General features: G+C 44.4%; 1 protein-coding gene across 4 annotated transcripts; it reads left to right on the top strand.

Moving 5' to 3' along the window:
• The first annotated feature begins 968 nt into the window (after positions 1–968).
• On the top strand, positions 969–19,714 carry nrg1 (neuregulin 1). 4 transcript variants are annotated; one of them, XM_047344518.1, is made up of 9 exons: positions 969–1,282; positions 1,373–2,320; positions 5,727–5,862; positions 6,473–6,540; positions 12,223–12,325; positions 13,279–13,432; positions 13,527–13,633; positions 16,306–16,513; positions 17,337–17,473. In XM_047344518.1, exons 2-8 carry the CDS (start codon positions 1,621–1,623, stop codon positions 16,496–16,498), a joined length of 1,461 nt encoding a protein of 486 aa, XP_047200474.1. In that variant the 5' UTR covers positions 969–1,282; positions 1,373–1,620; the 3' UTR covers positions 16,499–16,513; positions 17,337–17,473. The 4 variants fall into 4 exon arrangements, with proteins under 4 accessions (XP_047200474.1, XP_047200473.1, XP_034997378.2 ...); XM_047344517.1 differs by having other exon boundaries at positions 16,306–16,506; positions 17,337–17,464; XM_035141487.2 differs by lacking the exon at positions 16,306–16,513 and having other exon boundaries at positions 977–1,282; positions 17,337–19,714.
• Positions 19,715–19,979: the final 265 nt, after the last annotated feature.

The raw sequence follows: 19,979 nt of genomic DNA on the forward strand, positions 1-19,979 counted from the left end.
TCAGGTCCCGACAGGAAGTGCTCCAACACAGGAACCATTACTGGGATTAATTCTGTCTCTGGATTGGAGAGGGTCACCACAGTGTCAATGTCCCCTGACCTCTCTGCTGATCTTCATCTTGTTTAAGCTGCGGCTCCTCAGAACGGGTCCGGTCGGTCTGGGAGCAGCTGAGCTGGGGGGTTGTGGACTTAATGGTTTTATTGGTGGTCTGGGGGCTTTCAGTCACAGTGAGAGGCAGAGTGAGGAGATCGATATCTCCAGTTACCCCCCACTGCTAAGTATGATAAGGTGAGGAACTTATTTATATCAGTTGAATGGACGTTTTCATTATCAAATTGTCTGTGTTATAGTGTTATTGTGTTGTTGTGTTGTTGTGTTATAGTGTTATTGTGTTGTTGTGGACAAAACACTTGATGACGCTAAGATACACAACTGAGGTTATGACTCTAACATCCTCTGGTAGTTGGTAACTTCTACTTTCAAACGCACAAGAGATGTTCACCATCTAGTTCTATATTCCAAAAACGATTGTGTTGTTGTGTAATTGTGTATTGTTGTGTTGTTGTGTTGTTGTTGTGTTTTTGTGTTGTTGTCTTGTTGTTGTGTCTTGTCTTGTCTTGCTGTGTTGTTGTGTTGTTGTGTTGTTGTATCACCCTAACCCTGACTGCAGATACTTGGGAAGACACAATGGCTGCGTCCTCGTGCTGGATTGTGTGTCTGCCTCTGTGGCTCCTTCCCCCTGATAAAAACACACCCTTCAGTATCAGCATAATCAATGGGGAGTGGTTGTGGGGGGGCGGCAGTTTGCTGGCGTGTGATTGGCTGACGGTGGCTCTAATTGGATCAAGTAGGAACTTGCTGCTGCTCTGAGCTGGGATTGGGAGCCGGGACTCACCAGCAGACAGGAAGCGAGGAGGAGAGGGAGGAGGAGAGGGAGGAGAGGGAGGAGGTCTGCTGAGAGGAAGGAGTGAGAGAGGAGGGGTGAGAGAAGGGGAGTGTCCCGTCTCCTCTGCTGCAGCCCCCTCCCTCCGCCTGCTGCTCCCTCTCATTCTCTTTCTCTCTCTTTCCCCTTACTCATCTGTTTCTGTGGCAGAGGAAGGGCACCTGCCGCTCCCTGATGATTCAGCCTTTCAGCTGCTGGGATCTCACAGACCAGACAGCATGTCCGTCCCGCCACTGCAGCGTCCGTCCCGTCCTCTGCAGCGTCCGTCCCGTCCTCTGCCCTCCAGCTGCTGCAGCTGCAGCCGGCCCATCACTACGCCTCTTCTGCCCAAGTGCTCAGGTGAGTGACTCCACCTCCTCCGCTCACCACAGAACAGACGCAACATTTAAGGACTCTAATTCTCTGGCAATCTTTTTTTTTTGCTTGCAGCAAATCTGATGAATCTATAGAGAGACCGATGATTGTGTTTGTGGTGAAAGAGCATGAGTAAGGAGCTCGTGTGCAGAAGGTTCTGCTCAAACCTCCCAGACTGTTAACAAGGTTCACCTCCGTCTGAAGACTCTGCAGCATCACGATGGAAAACGTGCCGGTGGTGCCCGGTGGCGGAGAGCCACCGTGTGACGCCCTGAGTTAATAGTTGAGGTGTTCGGAGACTCTTCATCCGGTGGTTGGACAGGATGACTGAGGGAATGGACGACCTCTCTGCAGGGCCGGCTCCCCCTCCTGGATCTGCCTCCCCCACCGGCTCCACTGTTGATTCTGGACAAGTCCCCAAGGAGAAACCTGAGGAGACGGAGGCAGCTGGTGAGAGCGGGGAGGAGGGCGCTGAGGGAGCTGCAGAGGGAGGCGGTGATGGTGATGGGGAGCATCTGGGGGCTTTGGGAATTGTGGCCTTGCCAGGGACCTGCTGTGTGTGCATAGAGATGGAACAGATTAACAGTTGCCTGCACTCTGAGAAAATCTGCATCCTGCCCATCCTGGCCTGTCTGCTCAGCTTAGCCCTCTGCACCGCTGGCCTCAAATGGGTCTTTGTGGATAAGATCTTCGAGTACGAGCCGCCCACACACTTAGACCCTAAACGCATCGGACAGGACCCATTTATCATATCAGTCGACCCCACGCTGGGACTAACTGTGTCGATCCCTCATTCATCGCTGTCTCCCGTGTCCCTAACCACCGCCGTCCCCGTGACACCAGGACATCCGGAGGTTTTAGTGGAGGAGCTGTCCACACGAGGGCCGTACGCGCCTCAGACTCCAGCTGTGACTCAGTCTGATCCCTCTGTGACGCTGAAGTACAACGCTGAACGTACCCCCGTCCCAAAGCAGACCCCCCAGTCCACACAGGAATTCAACGACATTATCGTCCCAACAATCCGTAAGTACCCAACACATGTTCATGAAAGCACGGGGGCCTCAGACAGGAAGTGGTCCTGCGTAACCTTGGACTGCGACAAAAGACAAAATAAGACAAATGTCCAAAAACAAGACAAACTGATTGAAATGTTTTTGCAGTGATTGTGTAAATGTTGCGTAGTGTGAGGCAGGAAGCGTCTCTGTCAGGACTTTGCCTCGCAGCAGACACGTTGTGACTTGCAGACGACAGCCGAGAGGCCGGTGACTAAGCCTCTGAAATATTGCAACGCAGAGAGGTGCAGGAAACAACACTTCTAACATACCTCACTGAGTAGATGTGTGGTTTCCTCTTTAAATATTAATCATCTTTAAACTACGCCACACACGACATTGACGGATGTTGTAGAGACATTATGTCTGAGCGTATTCGCTGAAGTCCCTTAAAAGTGCATGCACATTTCCAGCCATGAAAAAGTGAAAATCAATAAATGATGCACGACACAAACTCCAGGCTGTGGTACAGGGAGACTTCCTGTTTTCTGCCCGTGCTCCATTTCAAGGTCAGATCCTGCTGGAGGCTAATTGATGCCCCCTCCATCCCTCCGCCGCAGGGAGAAACAACCCACTAATACTGTGTCTGCCAGCGGCTCACCGCCATGACGCTCCTGCTGTAGTCACATCACTGAGATTTATGACACTGTCTCTGGGTTGGCTAATTGAAGGTGACGCTGGTGGGATGGGGGGGGCTAAGTGAAGGATTAGCCTCCTCTAATCTCTGTATTAACCGACTGACTCAGTGTTGAATTCTGAGCTGAGGTAGTGAATTAGAAATGGTTGGAGGTCTTCAGAGGAGAAGTGAGGGATCAACGAACAGGAACCAATGATGGTTCATCTGTCAGAAGAAGAAACTTCCAGACAGATGTTGGTGGAACTCTGGGAAACCAAAAAGAATTCCCAGTGTTTCTTATTCTCTGCTGCTACTCTTTGGGCTGGAGGTGAGAAGCATCACATGAGGCTGAACTATCTCTGTGTGTCCAGAGTTTACAGCAGAGAAGTCGACCTTCATGAAATAAACGAGTCGATCACATGTCTCAGATTCTCACCTGACACCTGGAGGTGAGTGTTTATCAGCATCTGGTCCTCGAGCGTCACCCGACCTGTGAGCGGCCACATTGACCAGGGGGGTGGCCACTGCCTGGCCCCGAGCTGAGAGGTGTCTGATTGGCTGTGAACAGGAGACCATAATGACTCTTCACTTTGTAAGGAGTTAATGTCTCAGTTAATACAGATGATGTTCATTTCGTAGATTAAAACCCGAAGTGAGGTCACAGCAGCTCATCAGCTCCGCAGCAGAGTTACGATATGTCTCAGTTTCTGATGAGTCAGCGTCTCCTCCACTTCCTGTCAAATATAAATCCATCTTCTGACTCAGTTACAAACAGGAAGTTGTGTGGAATGAATGAAACCAGCTTGTTGGAGGTTCTCAGCTGTAATTTGGTGACGGCTGGTTAAACCATGACTGATGAGTTACTCTTGGATTTGATGTTAATGGAGATGTTATGTTAAAACATTCACATATATTGTTTTATGACTTTGAAAGATACTTCTGTACTCCCACAATGCATTGCATCATGGAATAATGGAAACAAACCAAACCAGGTATTATGTCACTTTAAAAGCTGCAGATTCATTTCCGGTAGTTTACACTGAATATCGTATCATTAACATGAGCACATATGTAAACGTACAGAATCTGACAGTTGTTATAATATTCAATACAAACAGTTTCCACTGTAGTTATGTTTAAATGTTAAAGTCTGAGGTAAAGGCAGATGCGTCTGAAACATCTCGTTACTTCCTCACCAAGCCAGGAGGCCGACCTTTCTTTCACATGATGGAAGCTGTTGACCAATCAGAGCAGACTGGGCTTCATCCGGAGGGGGGGGTCTTAAAGAGACAGGAGCTAAAACCAAGAGTGTGAGACAGAGGCTGAACAGAGGAGCTGCAGCAGTGGACAGTCTGAGGAACGGGATTCTGAACATTAGAGCATGAAAACATTTTACAACACACATTAAATCAACATGAACAGAAAGTGTCTTTTAATGTCCTAACCCTGTACTGGCCGGTTTATTAACAAAAACACATTCAACATTTAAGTGAGGATTACCAAATAGGAAGGCCCCGTTTCCAAATCACCTCAAATTTGAAATTGATGATATCTTGAATTCTATTCACATTTGGTTTTGTGTGTCTCTTCCTCCAGTTCTCTTCCACAGTCAAGGTCGGCTTTTTGCTGAGAATCCATCCTCATAAATAAATAACTGAATAAAATGAAAAATGCAAAGAATTTTACAAGTAAAAAAAATATCAGCTTGTAAAATTCTTTGCATTTTTCATTTTATTATCTTAAAGAAGAACTGGCAACTACATTTTCATGCAAACATTTATTCCATCATTCTTTTTGCTAGATTTTGTGACAAATGTTGATAAAAATGTGTCGATTTTTGATGCACATTTAAATTATTCAGCTTTTTCACCCGGGGAGACGCGGCTGCTGTTTCCTGTTCTTCGTGCGGAGGCAGATTTCTGCTGGTGCAGTGCATCAGGCTTTGCCCTTGACGACACTTGGTAGAAACACCGTCCACTGCAGCAGCCGGATCGCTCTGCGCACACAAGCCCAGCTCAGGCAGTTCTGATCCACCAGTGAAAACCAAGCAGAAATCTGCTTTCATTCAAACACGTATTAATGGATCAGGTTCAGTAAACACAAGACTGGGTTTATATTCATACTTCTCACATTCCTCTCAGCTGCAGAATCTGTCTTCATTTCTCATTCCTTCATCAGGATTAATCTGAGGTGGCTGATTGTTGCAGTGCAGAAAAGTGCAGCGTCATGCTGAGATCAGGAGGCTCCATGTTGGCTCACTGCACCCACTCCCCTGCAGACCCTGGACCTGAGTCAGGGAAATCTCTGTAGTGTTAGGTAGTAGTAGGTATTACATTAGTATTACGTTAGTATTACATTAGTATTACGTTAGTATTACATTAGTATTACATTAGTATTACAGACTAGTGACAGCAATAGTTGCAGCAACACGACAATATATCCATTTACAGCAGGAAACATTACAACAGTCATTTCTTTCTATTTTGTGAAATACTTGTTGAGAATACTTGTCCTTTGCTTTAACCCGTCCGAGGGTAACGAGTCTCTGTTACAGTTATTTTGTGGGTCAGGGGCTGAAAGGTTTGTCAACCCCTGGTAGTATTGGATTGTATGTATATATATATATATAGTATATATATATACATATTTATACACATCAGACCATGTATTGGTATCGGTTCCCTCTAAAATCCATGGGACTCTAACAAACATGCAGGATGTTGTAACGTATGAGCTCCACTAACCCCGGTGTCGTCACCAGCCACCAGCACCACCACTACAACCAAGACCTCCAGTCATGTGACGCGCTGCAGCGACAGCCAGAGGAACTACTGCGTGAACGGAGGAGAGTGCTTCACCCTGGAAATCACGCCCGGCAGCACAAAGTTTCTCTGCAGGTACGACATGATCATCTCCACGCTGACCTGTTATTAAACTATTACTGATGTCATTTCCTCCATCTGCTGAAAATGCTGTTTCTCAAAGCTTCTTTCACCCGCCACAAGGTGGAGCTGATGTGTCAAATTATCTTTTTATTAATAATTATTTTAATATTGCCACATTTTGATCGTTGAAAATGTAACTGTAATACATTACTTTTTCAAGTATAACCTGGGTTGATTAAAGTTACTTGTTTTTGTAATCTGATTACATAATCTTAATTGCATGGATCCATTGCTCGCTGGTCGGTATCAGGGCAAAGGGGCAAATCACCGTAAGTTTGTGCTGCTGCAGTTTCTGGAGTCTGGAGAGTTTCTGGGGCCTTCAGGTCCTTTTCAGGAACCACGAGTCCCGTGTGCTGCATGAATGTGTCCTGATGCAGGAGTTGTGTGTTAAAGAATCTCTTCCCAGATGAAGAACCTGCTCTAACCCTGAGATCAGGCGTCTCCTGGATCCCGCCGTGTGACTGTGCTCTGGATGTCTTTGTGTGTTTGTCCGTGTGTGTCCTCGTCTTGTGTGTAACATGTCAGTGCTGTTTATCTCTTGTCGTTTCTACCCATCAACCAGGTGCTTGGCGGGATTCACTGGGCACCGATGTGAACGAGCTGTGCTTAAGACGGTCTCAGACCCAAAACGTATGTGAACACAACTGTATTCAATCCCACATGTCATTGCTGGTGTTTCACCCCTCTCATGTTTCCTCCAAGAAACTGTGGAGAACTCCATGTTTCCCTTTTATTCGCTGATCAAATCTGGTGATACAGTCGCCATGGTCCCCTAAAAGAGTCTAAAGGCTGTAGCTCTCTCTCCGCTGCGGAGCAGGGCACTGAAATTTGCATGTACGTCACATTTCATCACACTCCATCCACGCTGGTCAGAGAAATGCCTCCATCTCAGGCTTGTCTGAAGGTGAAACATATGCTCCTCCCATTCATCCTCACCTCCATCTCGTCAGAAAACCATAGGAGACCACTCTGGTAATCGGTTTTCTCCACATCCCAACTTTGTTCCCAGTGGTCCACTGTGTCCCGGAAGAACCAAACAGGACGAGGTTGTAGATCCTCGAGGAGGTTTCACGTCTCAGAGGCTTCTCTGGTTGAGAGTCCTGGATCAAGGATAAAGAATAAAGCCCACAAGGCGTGATGACTCAGTGCCAGAGACAAAGCAAAGAAGAAGAGTTATAGAGTCGTTAAAGTTTCTTCCAGTCTCTATCCAGGAATTCTGAGCCATGTGGGAATCTTGATGCTCCCTCGTTGACAGGTCGTAGACACACGACTGATGTGCTAGCCGCGCCGCGCATGCTAAGTTAAGGAAAGTTAAAGGTGCACAACCAGTGAAAACGACCCACATCCACATGCACAGGAATAGTGAGCATGCACCATGATAATGAGGTCATTGGGAACCATTGATGTCAGACCAGGCCATTTCCCAGCTCTGCCACTGAGCTGCGGAGCCTGTCTGGCTGTGACAGCTTGGACGATGATGTCACTTCCTGGTGACATCATCGGTCTGAGAGGTTAAATACCTTGGAATCTCCACCAGTCAGTAATGAAGGAGGTGAAACTTCACGTCTTGATTCAAGTTTTCTCCAACAACCATGAAGATCTTCACAGACACGAACACTATGTCCTCGGTAAGGCAGCAGTTTTTGATTTTATTTTGACATTTTAAAGAACCTCTCATCAAGCAGTTCTGAAGAAATCAGAAAGAAGACAATGGAAGAGCTCCACACCTCCGACCTCCTGCCATGTTACCACACCCCAAGTTTCTATCAAAGCTCTGTAGTCTTTATGTAGTTCTGCTAACAGACAAGCAAACAGCAAAGGAAGCATCAGCTCCTCGGTGGAGGTCAGAACATTTCTACAGGACACCAGGACTCTGCCATACATCTCTGTGGACATGAGCAGGTTGTCCTCACATAGGATTACATCACAGACACAGACCGGACCGGAGTGGCCACGACGTACATGCAAATTTCAGTCTGCTGCTCCGACAGGAACCTGCAGAGTTCGATGGAGGGCTTTCGCTAAACAGAAGCTTCTCGTATGATCTCTGTTGGAGACGACTCAGAGCTCTGAAGGTCTGAGATGATTCCCTGACCTTGCAGACGATAGCTGGACACGTCTAGCTGGCCCTTCCTGCCAACACCAGTGATGACTGCTGTGGGTATTGCACAGCTCTTGTATGAATTAACTCGTTCTCTCTTTCTTCTTCTCTGTTTCTTTTATTTCCTACTCAGGTGTCCAAATGAATTTACTGGTGATCGCTGCCAAAACTATGTAATGGCCAGCTTTTACAGTATGTCTGCTTCCTCTTCAGTCTGCTGGACTTGGGCATGTTCCCCTAACAGTTCTTGTGCTGTGCTCCTGTTGCTTTACCTTCCTCCTTAGACCTGTGGTTTATGCAGCCCTCAAACCTTTTGCATGTTCAAGTTTCTCTGTATTGGTGTTTTCTATTTAGGATTGTTAGAACTGCATGTGGTTCTGTAGTAGTTCGAGTTTATTTAGTTTATTTCCATTTCAAACAACCACAAATACACTTGCACATGTTTAAACCTGAAGACTTCTTATCTTTACCTGTATGCTTAAATGTGGCCTTTATTTAAATACCATCCACAACACAGAGAGGAGGCCACACCTTCACCTTCGGTTCCAACTAAAGACACAACTCATTCATTATCCTCTGCTCAGCCGGCCTGGGGCCTCAGAGGTAGCAGACCAAGTAGAATATGAGCCAGGTAGAGGTAGATCCCGAGGCGTTCTCCTGGTAGATCCCGAGGCGTGCTTAGACCTGATGGGACATGTAGTCCCCCCAGTTCTGAGTCCTCGTGCCCAGTAAACCTCCAAAGGAAGGAGGATCCTGACTCGATGCCTGAACCACCTCAACCGTCCCCCTTGGACATGAAGGAGCAGCGGTTGTTCTCTAGATGTCTCCTCACCAGGGGCCTCATTTATAAGTGTTGCAAACTCATATTTCAGACTCCATTTTGTGCGTACGCCACTTCTCACGCAAACGTTGGGATCTGTAAAAACAAACTTCTTCCATAAGAACCTTCAATTGTAAAAGATATTAAAACAACTAAAAGCAAATTACGGTAAAATGGCTAAAAATAACAGTTACAGAACCGAGTGATTACTATTTTTTAATATCTTCTATTACACCGCGCCTGTATCACAAGTACCACTGTACTTCTTATGCAGTGTGTGTGTGTGTGTGTGTGTAAAATTGCTGCAGTGAACATGACAGTGCTTTGATATTAATGAGGTGACATCGACCATGGTTGAATGTGGTCGTGTAGGGGGCGGGGCATGAGGCAGGTCCCCATGCGCACCTCTCCAGGTGGACTGTGATTTATAAAGGGAACGTTGCCTTCATGTGTGCGTGGCCACGGTTTTATAAATCTGAACCTTTTTTGCGTACGTAATTTTCCGCCTTTGTGCGCGTGTACACTTTGAGTATGAATCCTACGCACTGTTTTATACATGAGGCCCCCGGACTCATGCCGAGCTCAAACACCCGAGAAAACTCCTTCTGGCCGTTTGTATTCACAATCCCATTCTCGTAGTCACGATCCAGAGCTCGGGACCACGAGGCTCGTGTGGTTCGCTGCCAATCGGCCGAATCGTTGGCTTTTCACCGACATGCAACCACCTAGAGTGGGCGAGGATCAGGTGGCATGAGCAGGCTCCACCCATTGGATCCTTCAATGCTCCAGCATTGAAGGACGCATGCGTCGGCCATGTTTGAAGGAGCTTTTAAAATGAGAAGGCCTTTTGATGCAGTCGTTCTTCAGTCTGTTGATCCTCAGTCTGTTGATCCTCAGTCTGTTGATCCTCAGTCTGTTGATCCTCAGTCTGTAGATCCTCAGTCTGTAGATCCTCAGTCTGTTGATCCTCAGTCTGTTGATCCTCAGTCTGTTGATCCTCAGTCTGTAGATCCTCAGTCTGTTGATCCTCAGTCTGTTGATCCTCAGTCTGTTGATCCTCAGTCTGTTGATCCTCAGTCTGTTGATCCTCAGTCTGTTGATCCTCAGTCTGTTGATCCTCAGTCTGTTGATCCTCAGTCTGTAGATCCTCAGTCTGTTGATCCTCAGTCTGTAGATCCTCAGTCTGTTGATCCTCAGTCTGTAGATCCTCAGTCTGTTGATCCTCAGTCTGTTCCTCAGTCTGTAGATCCTCAGTCTGTTGATCCTCAGTCTGTAGATCCTCAGTCTGTAGATCCTCAGTCTGTTGGTAAAACCGGATCATGACTGAATTTCCACAGAAGTTGGTTTGGAGCATTTGTCTCATTTCAACGATCCAGACACAGTTTCTCTCACTTTCTACATGTGTTTGATCTTCAGATGCTTTTTATTGTTTTATGAATTCACAGAATGTGTTTGATGATCAAATTGAAGTTACATGATGGGATGGTGCATGATTATCACAGCATGTTTAGTTCAGAGTGTTGCCGCCTGCTGAGCCTCACACCACTAACCACTGTTACGCTGATCATCAAGTGTATGATACTGTATTCAAATCATTTCAGTACAAAATGTCTTCAATATTTCATTTGAGTTGATATTAGTATTAGTTTTAGTATTTTCAAGGTACAAAAATAGTATAATCAACACTGACATGTCGTCTGTTGCTGTTGAATCGTATTACTTTTGTCTGTGGGTTGAAATCGTCAGTGATGTTCTCAGTCTCTGAGGTTCGACTGTTGAGAAGTCAAAATGAAAAGACAGCAGTGTGTGATGTAAGGATCGGATCAGGTGCAGTGTGTGTTTGACGGTTACATCAGCTGGACACTGAACATCTCGTCTTTGTGAAACTGATCTTTGTTTCTGTCGTGAAGCCGGTGAAGTCTGTGAGTTGCGGTTTAGAGGCAAACTCAGTCGATGAACATCAGTATAAATAGTCTATGGATGGAATCAATGACACAAACAACTGTTTGAGAGCAAAGAACTTCCCAGTATTAGTATGTTGTTCCTAATAAAGTGCTCAGTGAGATTAGAGGATCTACAGTTTGGGTTTGTGTAGATCTTTGCTGCATAAGTTTGAAAGAAAAAACGAATGTTACGTCATCTGTAAAATCCAACTCTCTTTTCTGTGTCACCTCTCTGCACTGACAGAACATCTGGGGATTGAATTTATGGGTATGGATTGTTCCTTCCTCTTAGTTTGCAGATGTAAGATAAAACCCTCGACTAAACATGAAGGATCATAAACATTCACATTATATATATGTGTGTGTATGTACATGTATACAAACACACATATAAACGTGTGTTTGTATACATGTAGTCACCGCCTCAGCTCCCCCCCCCCTGCTTCTCCTGTTGTGACCAGTGTTCAGCATGAAACTGTAGAGCAGCATCACGTTCCTCCTCCATCATCTCCTGTCGTCTCCTTCCTGTTTCCTCCTGCCCAGACGTCTGTCTCCAGCTCTTCTCCCTTCTTCCTGTTCGCAGCCTGCGCTCATCACACTGAGGGCAGCCTCATCTTCTATCTATACATCTTCTATCTATACATCTTCTATCTATACATCTTCTATCTATACATCTTCTATCTATACATCTTATATCTATACATCTTCTATCTATACATCTTCTATCTATACATCTTATATCTATACATCTTATATCTATACATCTTATATCTTATAGAAAATGTCCTAACATGTGAACATCAGTATATTAGCTCCGTCAGTAAACCAGTCTCATGCTGCTGTAGACTGTGGTTTCTAGGTGCTGTTCAAAAACTCTATGCTTTTTGCAAAATTACAAAATTATATGAAATATGCAAATACGCTTCCTCCTTTAATTTTCTCAAATTATATTTTGTCAGTGTTTCTTTCTTTTAGTGTGATAGAAAGTTTGTTTTGTGAATGTAAAAGTTCTGCAAAGTTAAAAAGCCCAAAGTCTGTAGTAAGGAAGCTGCTCTCCTGCACAGGAAACTGAAGCTAAGAAAAATCACAATGTTAATGTCAAGAGACTTTCGAGGGTTGAGCTGCATTGTGGGAAATGTAGGATCCAGTGTTTTTTAAGCTCCACCCACCAAAGTCAGAGTCTGCTGCTTCGATTTCGACCTCTGAATCTTACAAGTGCGTCAGTGTCAACAGAGTCAGTTCAGCCTGAATCAGTCAGAGCAGCACAGGAAGCACACGGTGATAGTTACTGTGTTTGGCCAAGGGGGGCACTGTCTCTCCCAGCTACAGAGCGTTATATTCTCATCACCAGTGACTGAACCCTTTCTCCTGTTGTGGGTTCATGGTGGGAATGGTTTGTGTGTGTGTGTGTGAGACTATGTTTTAAGATGGACTGTCCTCTTTTTCAGAAGCTGAGGAGCTGTATCAGAAACGTATTTTAACAATATCAGGAATCTGCATTGCACTCCTAGTCGTTGGAATCATGTGTGTGGTTGCCTACTGCAAAACAAAGTAATTCAAGTCACATTTTTACGTCTGATTCATAACTTAAAGTTACACATCCTGATTTTATTATAATGTTCAGTAGTGCCCCCAAAAGACCCAACTGTGAACTGTGAAGACACCAAAGACCACAAGAAGCTTAAAGAATAAACGAGGATCTATTGAACCTCTGACCACAGGAGCAGGACAGTGAAGCCGTCACCATGGTGACACGAGTCTTACCTGGACTCGTCCACACCTGGTTTGTTTCAGACCTTCAGACGGTTCAGTCTGAACCTGAACATCAGAGCAGAAGAGGTGTTCTGGGTCTGGATCAAACTGAACCATGGTTCTGTTCCAGAGTCAAAACACTTTGTTGGATAGTTTGGACTTTTGGACCAATCACAGGAAGCAGAGACAGCATTAAAAAATGGAAGATTAGACTCCGCCCACGTAGGTGATGACCACAGGACGTACAACGTGAAACCAGAACTAACAGATCACATGAAACAACAAACACTTGGTTTAGCTGAGATCTGAGTTATTAATAATCACTCAGCAGGACTTTGAACTCATTTTAAATGTTTTAAAGCTTCTTGGCTTAAACATCAGATGTGATGTGACGTAGTTCAGCGTCTATTTCTATGAATGACAGGACTTTACAGCTGATACCAACTTTTAATGACACGGTTTGATTCGGCTCAAAGAGTGAAGCTGGTGAAGATCAGAAAATTAGACAAAGACATAAAGTTGGACATCGTCTGCATAGAACCGACCAAAGATAGTTTGGGGACACTATTGGACACATTAACAATATCATGAAGTGTATTTTGTAATGACCTCAATAAGTAAAAAATATGAATGACCATTACTACAGTCAAGCCATAATAAGATTAGATGCACTTTGGGGTAAATGTGTGTGTTCGGTACATTTGGAACTCGGCCCTCAGATATTCTGTCTGGTTTTGTTTCTTCACAAACAGGAAGCAGAGGAAGAAGCTCCACGACCGTCTGAGGCAGACTCTGAGGAATCAGAGGAACCACAACACCAACGCTGGAATTGGTCCCAACTCTGCCACCTCAGCCCGAGCACGTCGGATTTCTAACTTGCCTCTTCAAGATTTGCAGCTCACCAATGTATGCGGCTACTCGTTCAGGCTTAAATACAAAAAGGCGTCACAGCCTGTGGAATCTCCACATTCATCAGCTGTGGATTTCTGCTCCTCTGTAGAAATGTAATGGGACGACTCCGCAGCATTCAGCCGAGAGGACGTCCGAGACGACCTTCTCCCCGAGCAAATACGAAGCCACAACTCTCACCCACATCTCCAGCCAGAGGTGAGGATGCAACTTCAACATGTTCTGTCAAATCCAAACTGAAACCTTTTCTTCACAACTGCAGATTTTATTTGAACTGATATTTTCCCCTTAATTAAAAAAAACTCCATCCACACGACGTGTAGATGAGTTAGTTTAGTTCAGTTAGTTTAGATCAGTTAGTTTAGTTCAGTTAGTTTAGATCAGTTAGTTTAGATCAGTTAGTTTAGATCAGTTAGTTTAGCTCAGTTAGTTTAGATCAGTTAGTTTAGATCAGTTAGTTTAGATCAGTTAGTTTAGGTCAGTTAGTTTAGCTCAGTTAGTTTAGTTCAGTTAGTTTAGCTCAGTTAGTTTAGATCAGTTAGTTTAGATCAGTTAGTTTAGACTCAGTTAGTTTAGCTCAGTTAGTTTAGCTCAGTTAGTTTAGATCAGTTAGTTTAGCTCAGTTAGTTTAGATCAGTTAGTTTAGCTCAGTTAGTTTAGGTCAGTTAGTTTAGCTCAGTTAGTTTAGCTCAGTTGTTAGATCAGTGTTAGGCTCAGTTAGTTTAGCTCAGTTAGTTTAGATCAGTTAGTTTAGCTCAGTTAGTTTAGCTCAGTTAGTTTAGCTCAGTTAGTTTAGCTCAGTTAGTTTAGCTCAGTTAGTTTAGATCAGTTAGTTTAGCTCAGTTAGTTTAGGTCAGTTAGTTTAGCTCAGTTAGTTTAGCTCAGTTAGTTTAGATCAGTTAGTTTAGCTCAGTTAGTTTAGGTTTAGTTGCTCAGTTAGTTTAGCTCAGTTAGTTTAGATCAGTTAGTTTAGCTCAGTTAGTTTAGCTCAGTTAGTTTAGATCAGTTAGTTTAGCTCAGTTAGTTTAGCTCAGTTAGTTAGTTCAGTTTGATCAGTTTGTTTAGATCAGTTAGTTTAGCTCAGTTAGTTTAGACCAGTTTAGTTTAGTCTGTTAGTTTAGATCAGTTAGTTTAGACTAGTTAGTTTAGCTCAGTTAGTTTAGATCGTGTTTAGCTCAGTTTTGTCAGTTAGAGCTCAGTTAGTTTAGCTCAGTTAGTTTAGCTCAGTAGTTTGATAGTTAGTTTAGCTCAGTTAGTTTAGCTCAGTTAGTTTAGTTCAGTTAGTTTAGCTCAGTTAGTTTAGCTCAGGGCAGCTGGTGTTAGTCTTGCGTCCACATGTCGGCTGCAGAGATCGAACAGGAAGTGTAAGACTTGAGCTCCAGCCTCTTTGAGTTGAGTGAAGTTGTGATGACAAATTATTGTCTCGAGCTACTTACGTTGAAGGTTCAGTATGTAGGATTCAGCGACATCTAGTGGTGAGGTTGTAGATTGCAGCCAGCTCCCCTCACCCCTCGGTGCAGCCAGTGTTTGGTTTGTCCATTCAGAGACACCGTAGGAACATGGTGCTGGAACATTACGGCTCATTGGAAGGTAACAAACACGTGATTCTCAGTTTCAGGTGATTATAGACTAATGAGAAGATCATTATGAATATTATAATTCTATTGACTGGACCTTTAACAGCTTCATACGCGTGTGTTTTTAAACTTGGTGACCTGGTACTTATACACAATAAAACAGATCAAGTGTTTATATTTCTTTTCATCATTTCAGAACATATAGTACTATTAGAAATAATAAACATGACATTTTATGTGTAAAATATATTAATATGTTGTTTTTTTACAATAATTCACAGAATTGTATTCTTTGTTTTGTGTCGTACTTTTATCCCTGAGGCGCTGAACCTCTTCACTTTGTTCTGTGTGGGTTTTATTCTGTCCCGTCATTTACATCCCGTCAGGTCCAAGGTGTCATTGGTTGTTTGGAACGATGCCCGTTGTTGGAAATAGCTCACGACACGTTTGTCCTTGAGCTGTGATGGACGAGAGCGCCACCCAGTGGACATAGTTGGGTGGAGTCTGACATGATGATACTGTGGATGATTGAGTTATTGATCAGAAGGAAGTGAACTGTGTTGATGTGAAGACAACGGTGTCTTTGCTAATTAGAATAATAATAATTCATAGATTTTCTATTTTATGTTTTTGCTCGTCAGATTTGTGTTTGTTGTACAAAGCAAACATGAGATTTTATTACCTCCATGAAGGAGGTTGTGCAGAGGCGAGCGCTCCTGCACCACCTGCTGGTGAAATGCAACCTCCTCCATGTTAGCAGATGGGACATGGACCAAACTAAAGAATCTAAATGTTTATCAAAGATGTTTCTGTCGTTTCAGCTCGTTCTCATCTCTCTGATGTTTGTTCAAGTTTCTGATCAGTTTGGTTTGAATCTGTTATTTGATGATATAAAAACAGGCTGAGACGTCATGATTGACAGCTGAGACTGACTCCTGATTGGTTGAGCACCTGTGTGGGCGGGACCTCGTTACCACGGCTCCACGATCCCTTCTCTGACTCTGACTGCAAATGACATCATCACCACAAGATGTCAGCGTTCGTGTCTGAGATATTTGAGCTTCATGTCGAGAGGACGTAAAGACGTGTGGTCGTCTTTACGTCCTCTGTTTCGTCCACTTTCGTACGTCAGGCTCAACATTCGCTTACTGAACTGAACGTAGCTCCAGTTGTTGAATATAAATATTTAAGTGCTGCCGAGTGAATCTTACTTCGAGCCGCGTTATATTTCTGTGGTTGAGGTCCAGAGTCTGCAGCCTGTCCCCATGTAAACGCCCCCCCCTGTCTCCGCAGCTGGAGTAATGACTGGAGCGCCACGGTTCTGTCTGACACTGAGTCTGTCTCGGTGATGTCATTGGCGGAGAAGAGCCAAAGTGCCACGCAGGGCGCTCGGGGTCGTCTGAACGCGACCGGTGGCACCAGAGACTTAAGTGCTCGTTCAAAGATGCGCCGAGACACACTCAACTCCGACAGCGACTTGTCTTAACGTGCAAGGTAACAGGTGAATGAACTGATTGATTTGAACTGTGAACACATATAACAGTTTGAATAAAGTAGCTTTGAATACACAGCCAGAGGAAATACTTCATATTTATTCATATTCACGATGCCGCTTTTCTCTGGTTGCTACTTATCAGGACCAAATCACGACCTAAAACATAGACTGTAAATAAAGATGGACGACATGACAGCTCCCAAAAGTGAAGCCTGAGCACCTCAATCGCCCCCTGGTGGCTGGCTGAAAATAGGTCACGATACTCCTTCATGTTACACGTTAAAGAAATGTTGCACAGACTCTAGCTCCGAAGACGACAGCGTCCAGGAAAGTGGGAGGAAGTGGATACTGATCTTTTTCACAGTCTATGACCTAAACATTTAATTAATCATCAGGGAGATAAAATCTGTAAATGAAAAAGAAACGAATCCCCTGCTCATGATAAACCTCAGTGAAAAGCACACAGAGCTGGAGGTCGTCTCCCTGAGACGTGTCGGGCGATGACGTGGTCGCACAGACGACGAGGCTGAGCAGCCGCTGGTGAAGTCACTGGGTTGAACGTCTTCAGCTCCACTGATACAAGGTGTAAAGATCTTAGGTCAAAACGTCAGGTTCGGTTCCTCGGCCCTGGGGGGGAGGGGGTTCTGGAAACTCAGAGAAGTGAAAGTGACTTGGATGACTTTTTGTCCACAGACAAAGTTAATGTAAGTCTCCATATTTGAACCCGTTTCATTAATGTTGAATATGAATGAACATTCAAAGTTCAGATGTGGAACCTGAACTTTGTGAATATAAATCCATGTGTTAACACGCGTGTTGTCTGTTGTAGGTTTGTGTCTCTGGTGACCTCTCCTGTGACCCCGGGGTCTCCTCTGTCAGAGATGTCGGCCCCCCTGTCCAGCCTGGCCATCTCCAACCCCTCCGTGGCCCTGAGCCCCTCTGGTGAGGAGGAGCGCCCCCTGCTGTTGTCACGTCAGCCACACAAGAGCCGGGACGAGCAGAAGAGGACGTCTGCTCACTACAACCACGGTCACATGGCTCACAGTTTACCGCCCAGCCCGCTGTTCCACCTGGAGGACGTTCAGTATGACACCACAGAGCAGACGCCCTCAGCCTCGCCTGAGGTCCTCCACACAAACAACAACGTCAGTGACTGCAGCAGCAAAACAGGAGGAGTCATTAATGGTCACGTGCTGCGTGACGTGGAGTCCAGGGGTGACCGCATGTTAGCTGAGGAGCCTCAGGGGGAACACGCGCCCTTCCTCACCACAGAGAGAGCTACGGCCCTGCTGCTCAGAGCTGCCGGCAGCAGCAGGACTAACTCTGCATCGTGTCACGACCACGAGCCGCTCGAGTCGAACCGACCTGATCCAGTCGCTGTGTGAAGATCAATGCTGCAAATCTTTGGTGTGGAGGAAAAGAAGAAACTGTTACGATTAAACCTTTATTTTCTATAAATTATTTGCTGTGTAAAGACTTTTAAAGATAAACGAGAAATGAAACTTTTATTTTAGAGAAGTAGCGAATAAAGAGTTTTATAAATAAAATGTACAAAGGTGTTGATGTCTTGTAGGTAAAGTGCCATACACGAGTATGAAGCGACGGTATTTCAGTGCAGAAAAATATCAACGGTGCCTTTCTGTTTGAAACGCTTTAGAAACTGCATCAGTGCAAACTGGGCCATATATTCACCGTCGTAATCTTCCAGTTAACATGTAAAAATGAAGATGAGAAACTCGCTGGCTGCCTTTAACGTCCTGCAGGTCAAAGTGCACTGATTTGAATCTTATGCTTTCGAGGTGCATGCTACTGTTGGTTGTGCCGGCGTGATGAGCGTGTAGGTGGCGTCCTCTGCAGCCGTCGGTCACCTGATGACATTTCACTGAAACTCTGGACTTCAACGCCTGGACTCATGTCGATGAATAAATGATGAATGAGAGGATGTTTGTATTCATCACTGGACTTTTAGACAAACACATCCCGCTGGTGGAGGAAAAGTTTGGCTCTTTAATGTTTCCACTGATGAGCAGAACACGAACCCAGAGATTATTCATTTAAAAGAAAAAAGATTCCTGGTTTTTCACCTTTTCCCATAATGCTTTAATTCATCACTATCTGTGCATTCACGAGCTCCTCAGACGGCCGCAGGTCTCCTGAAGTCCTTCTGACTCGGAATGTGAAGAAAGGAGGTTGTTAAGTTTCAACAACTCGTCTTCACAAGCGTTGCATGAAAACAAACAGAGCAAAAGAATCAGACACGTGCACGTTAATCATGAAAACGTCTGTATTGGATCAGAAGTGCTGGACGTGCAGGTTGCAAGTAACAGAAGTAACATTTGACAAGTTCTCGTTAAAAGCTACTTTTTAAAGCTGATTGTAAAATGATTGTTTGTAAGTGATGACGTGTTCTGACCTCAGGTGGCTTCATGGGAACTCATTGTCCTGATTATTCCGACAGCACTTGAACGCACCGTAAGATGCAGCGTGATTCTGGTGACGTCATAAAACGTCATAAAGAAGTCCACCAGCATTTGTTTTTCTTCAGACAGAAACTCTCTCGTTACTCTTCACGTGTCACTGATCACATCTTGAAATCATGAATATTCACTGACTGGTGCATTCTGGGGATTAAGGAAAAGGCTTCATATTTACACGATGCTTTAATTTGTGCAGTCGTGGATTGTGTGCATTCGTTTCTCATTGTGTGTGTGTATGTTTTCACTGTCGTTAAAATCTGCCAAAGTCTGTCACCACTTCATGAAGCGTGAAATAACCACGACGCTCTGTAACCAACCATAGTTTCCTAAAGTGTAAGTAACGTAGAATCTGCCGTGGCCACGTAGACGTGCTGCCCCATGAACAAGAGAAGTGTTAACCGCGGCCATACTTCTGTATTTTACATTAACACTCAATTTATTTCATATTTATTTGGTAATTCATGCTTATTACCAGCATTAATTACTGTGGCAGTATGTGGTACATACGTTTATATTTTAGAAAACAAGATTTAAAAGTGTAAGATACATGTATTTATCTGTTCCACATGGTCATTAGAGCTGAGTAGAAGATTTAAAGTGTCATATTTTGTCACTTGTGTGTAACATGACCCACAATGCTTTGCTTTTAGATGTAGGAGTGTGTTGAAATGATGTAAATACACCATGAAAACCTTCAGCGCTGTGGTTTCTTATTAAATATTCAATCAGCTCTGTGCTTTGAGTCTGAATGTTTCTGATCACTGAGCCACTGAGTTCATAAAGACTCTTCATTCACTTTCACATTCCATCACACGAAACCTTCAACACAGAATTGCTGGAACAAACATTCGTCTTTTCATTTATTATTATTGTTCTGTGTGTGAGAACAAATGTCTGAGTCCGAGTCTCAGTTTTCTGGATCTTCTCCTGCAGCCTCCTGGTAAAATGTGTGTGAAGTGTCAGAGTCCATGTGAGGACACAGCAGGGACATGTTT

The sequence above is a fragment of the Hippoglossus stenolepis genome, chromosome 18 (genome assembly GCF_022539355.2).
Source record: "Hippoglossus stenolepis isolate QCI-W04-F060 chromosome 18, HSTE1.2, whole genome shotgun sequence".
Lineage (NCBI taxonomy): Eukaryota > Metazoa > Chordata > Actinopteri > Pleuronectiformes > Pleuronectidae > Hippoglossus > Hippoglossus stenolepis.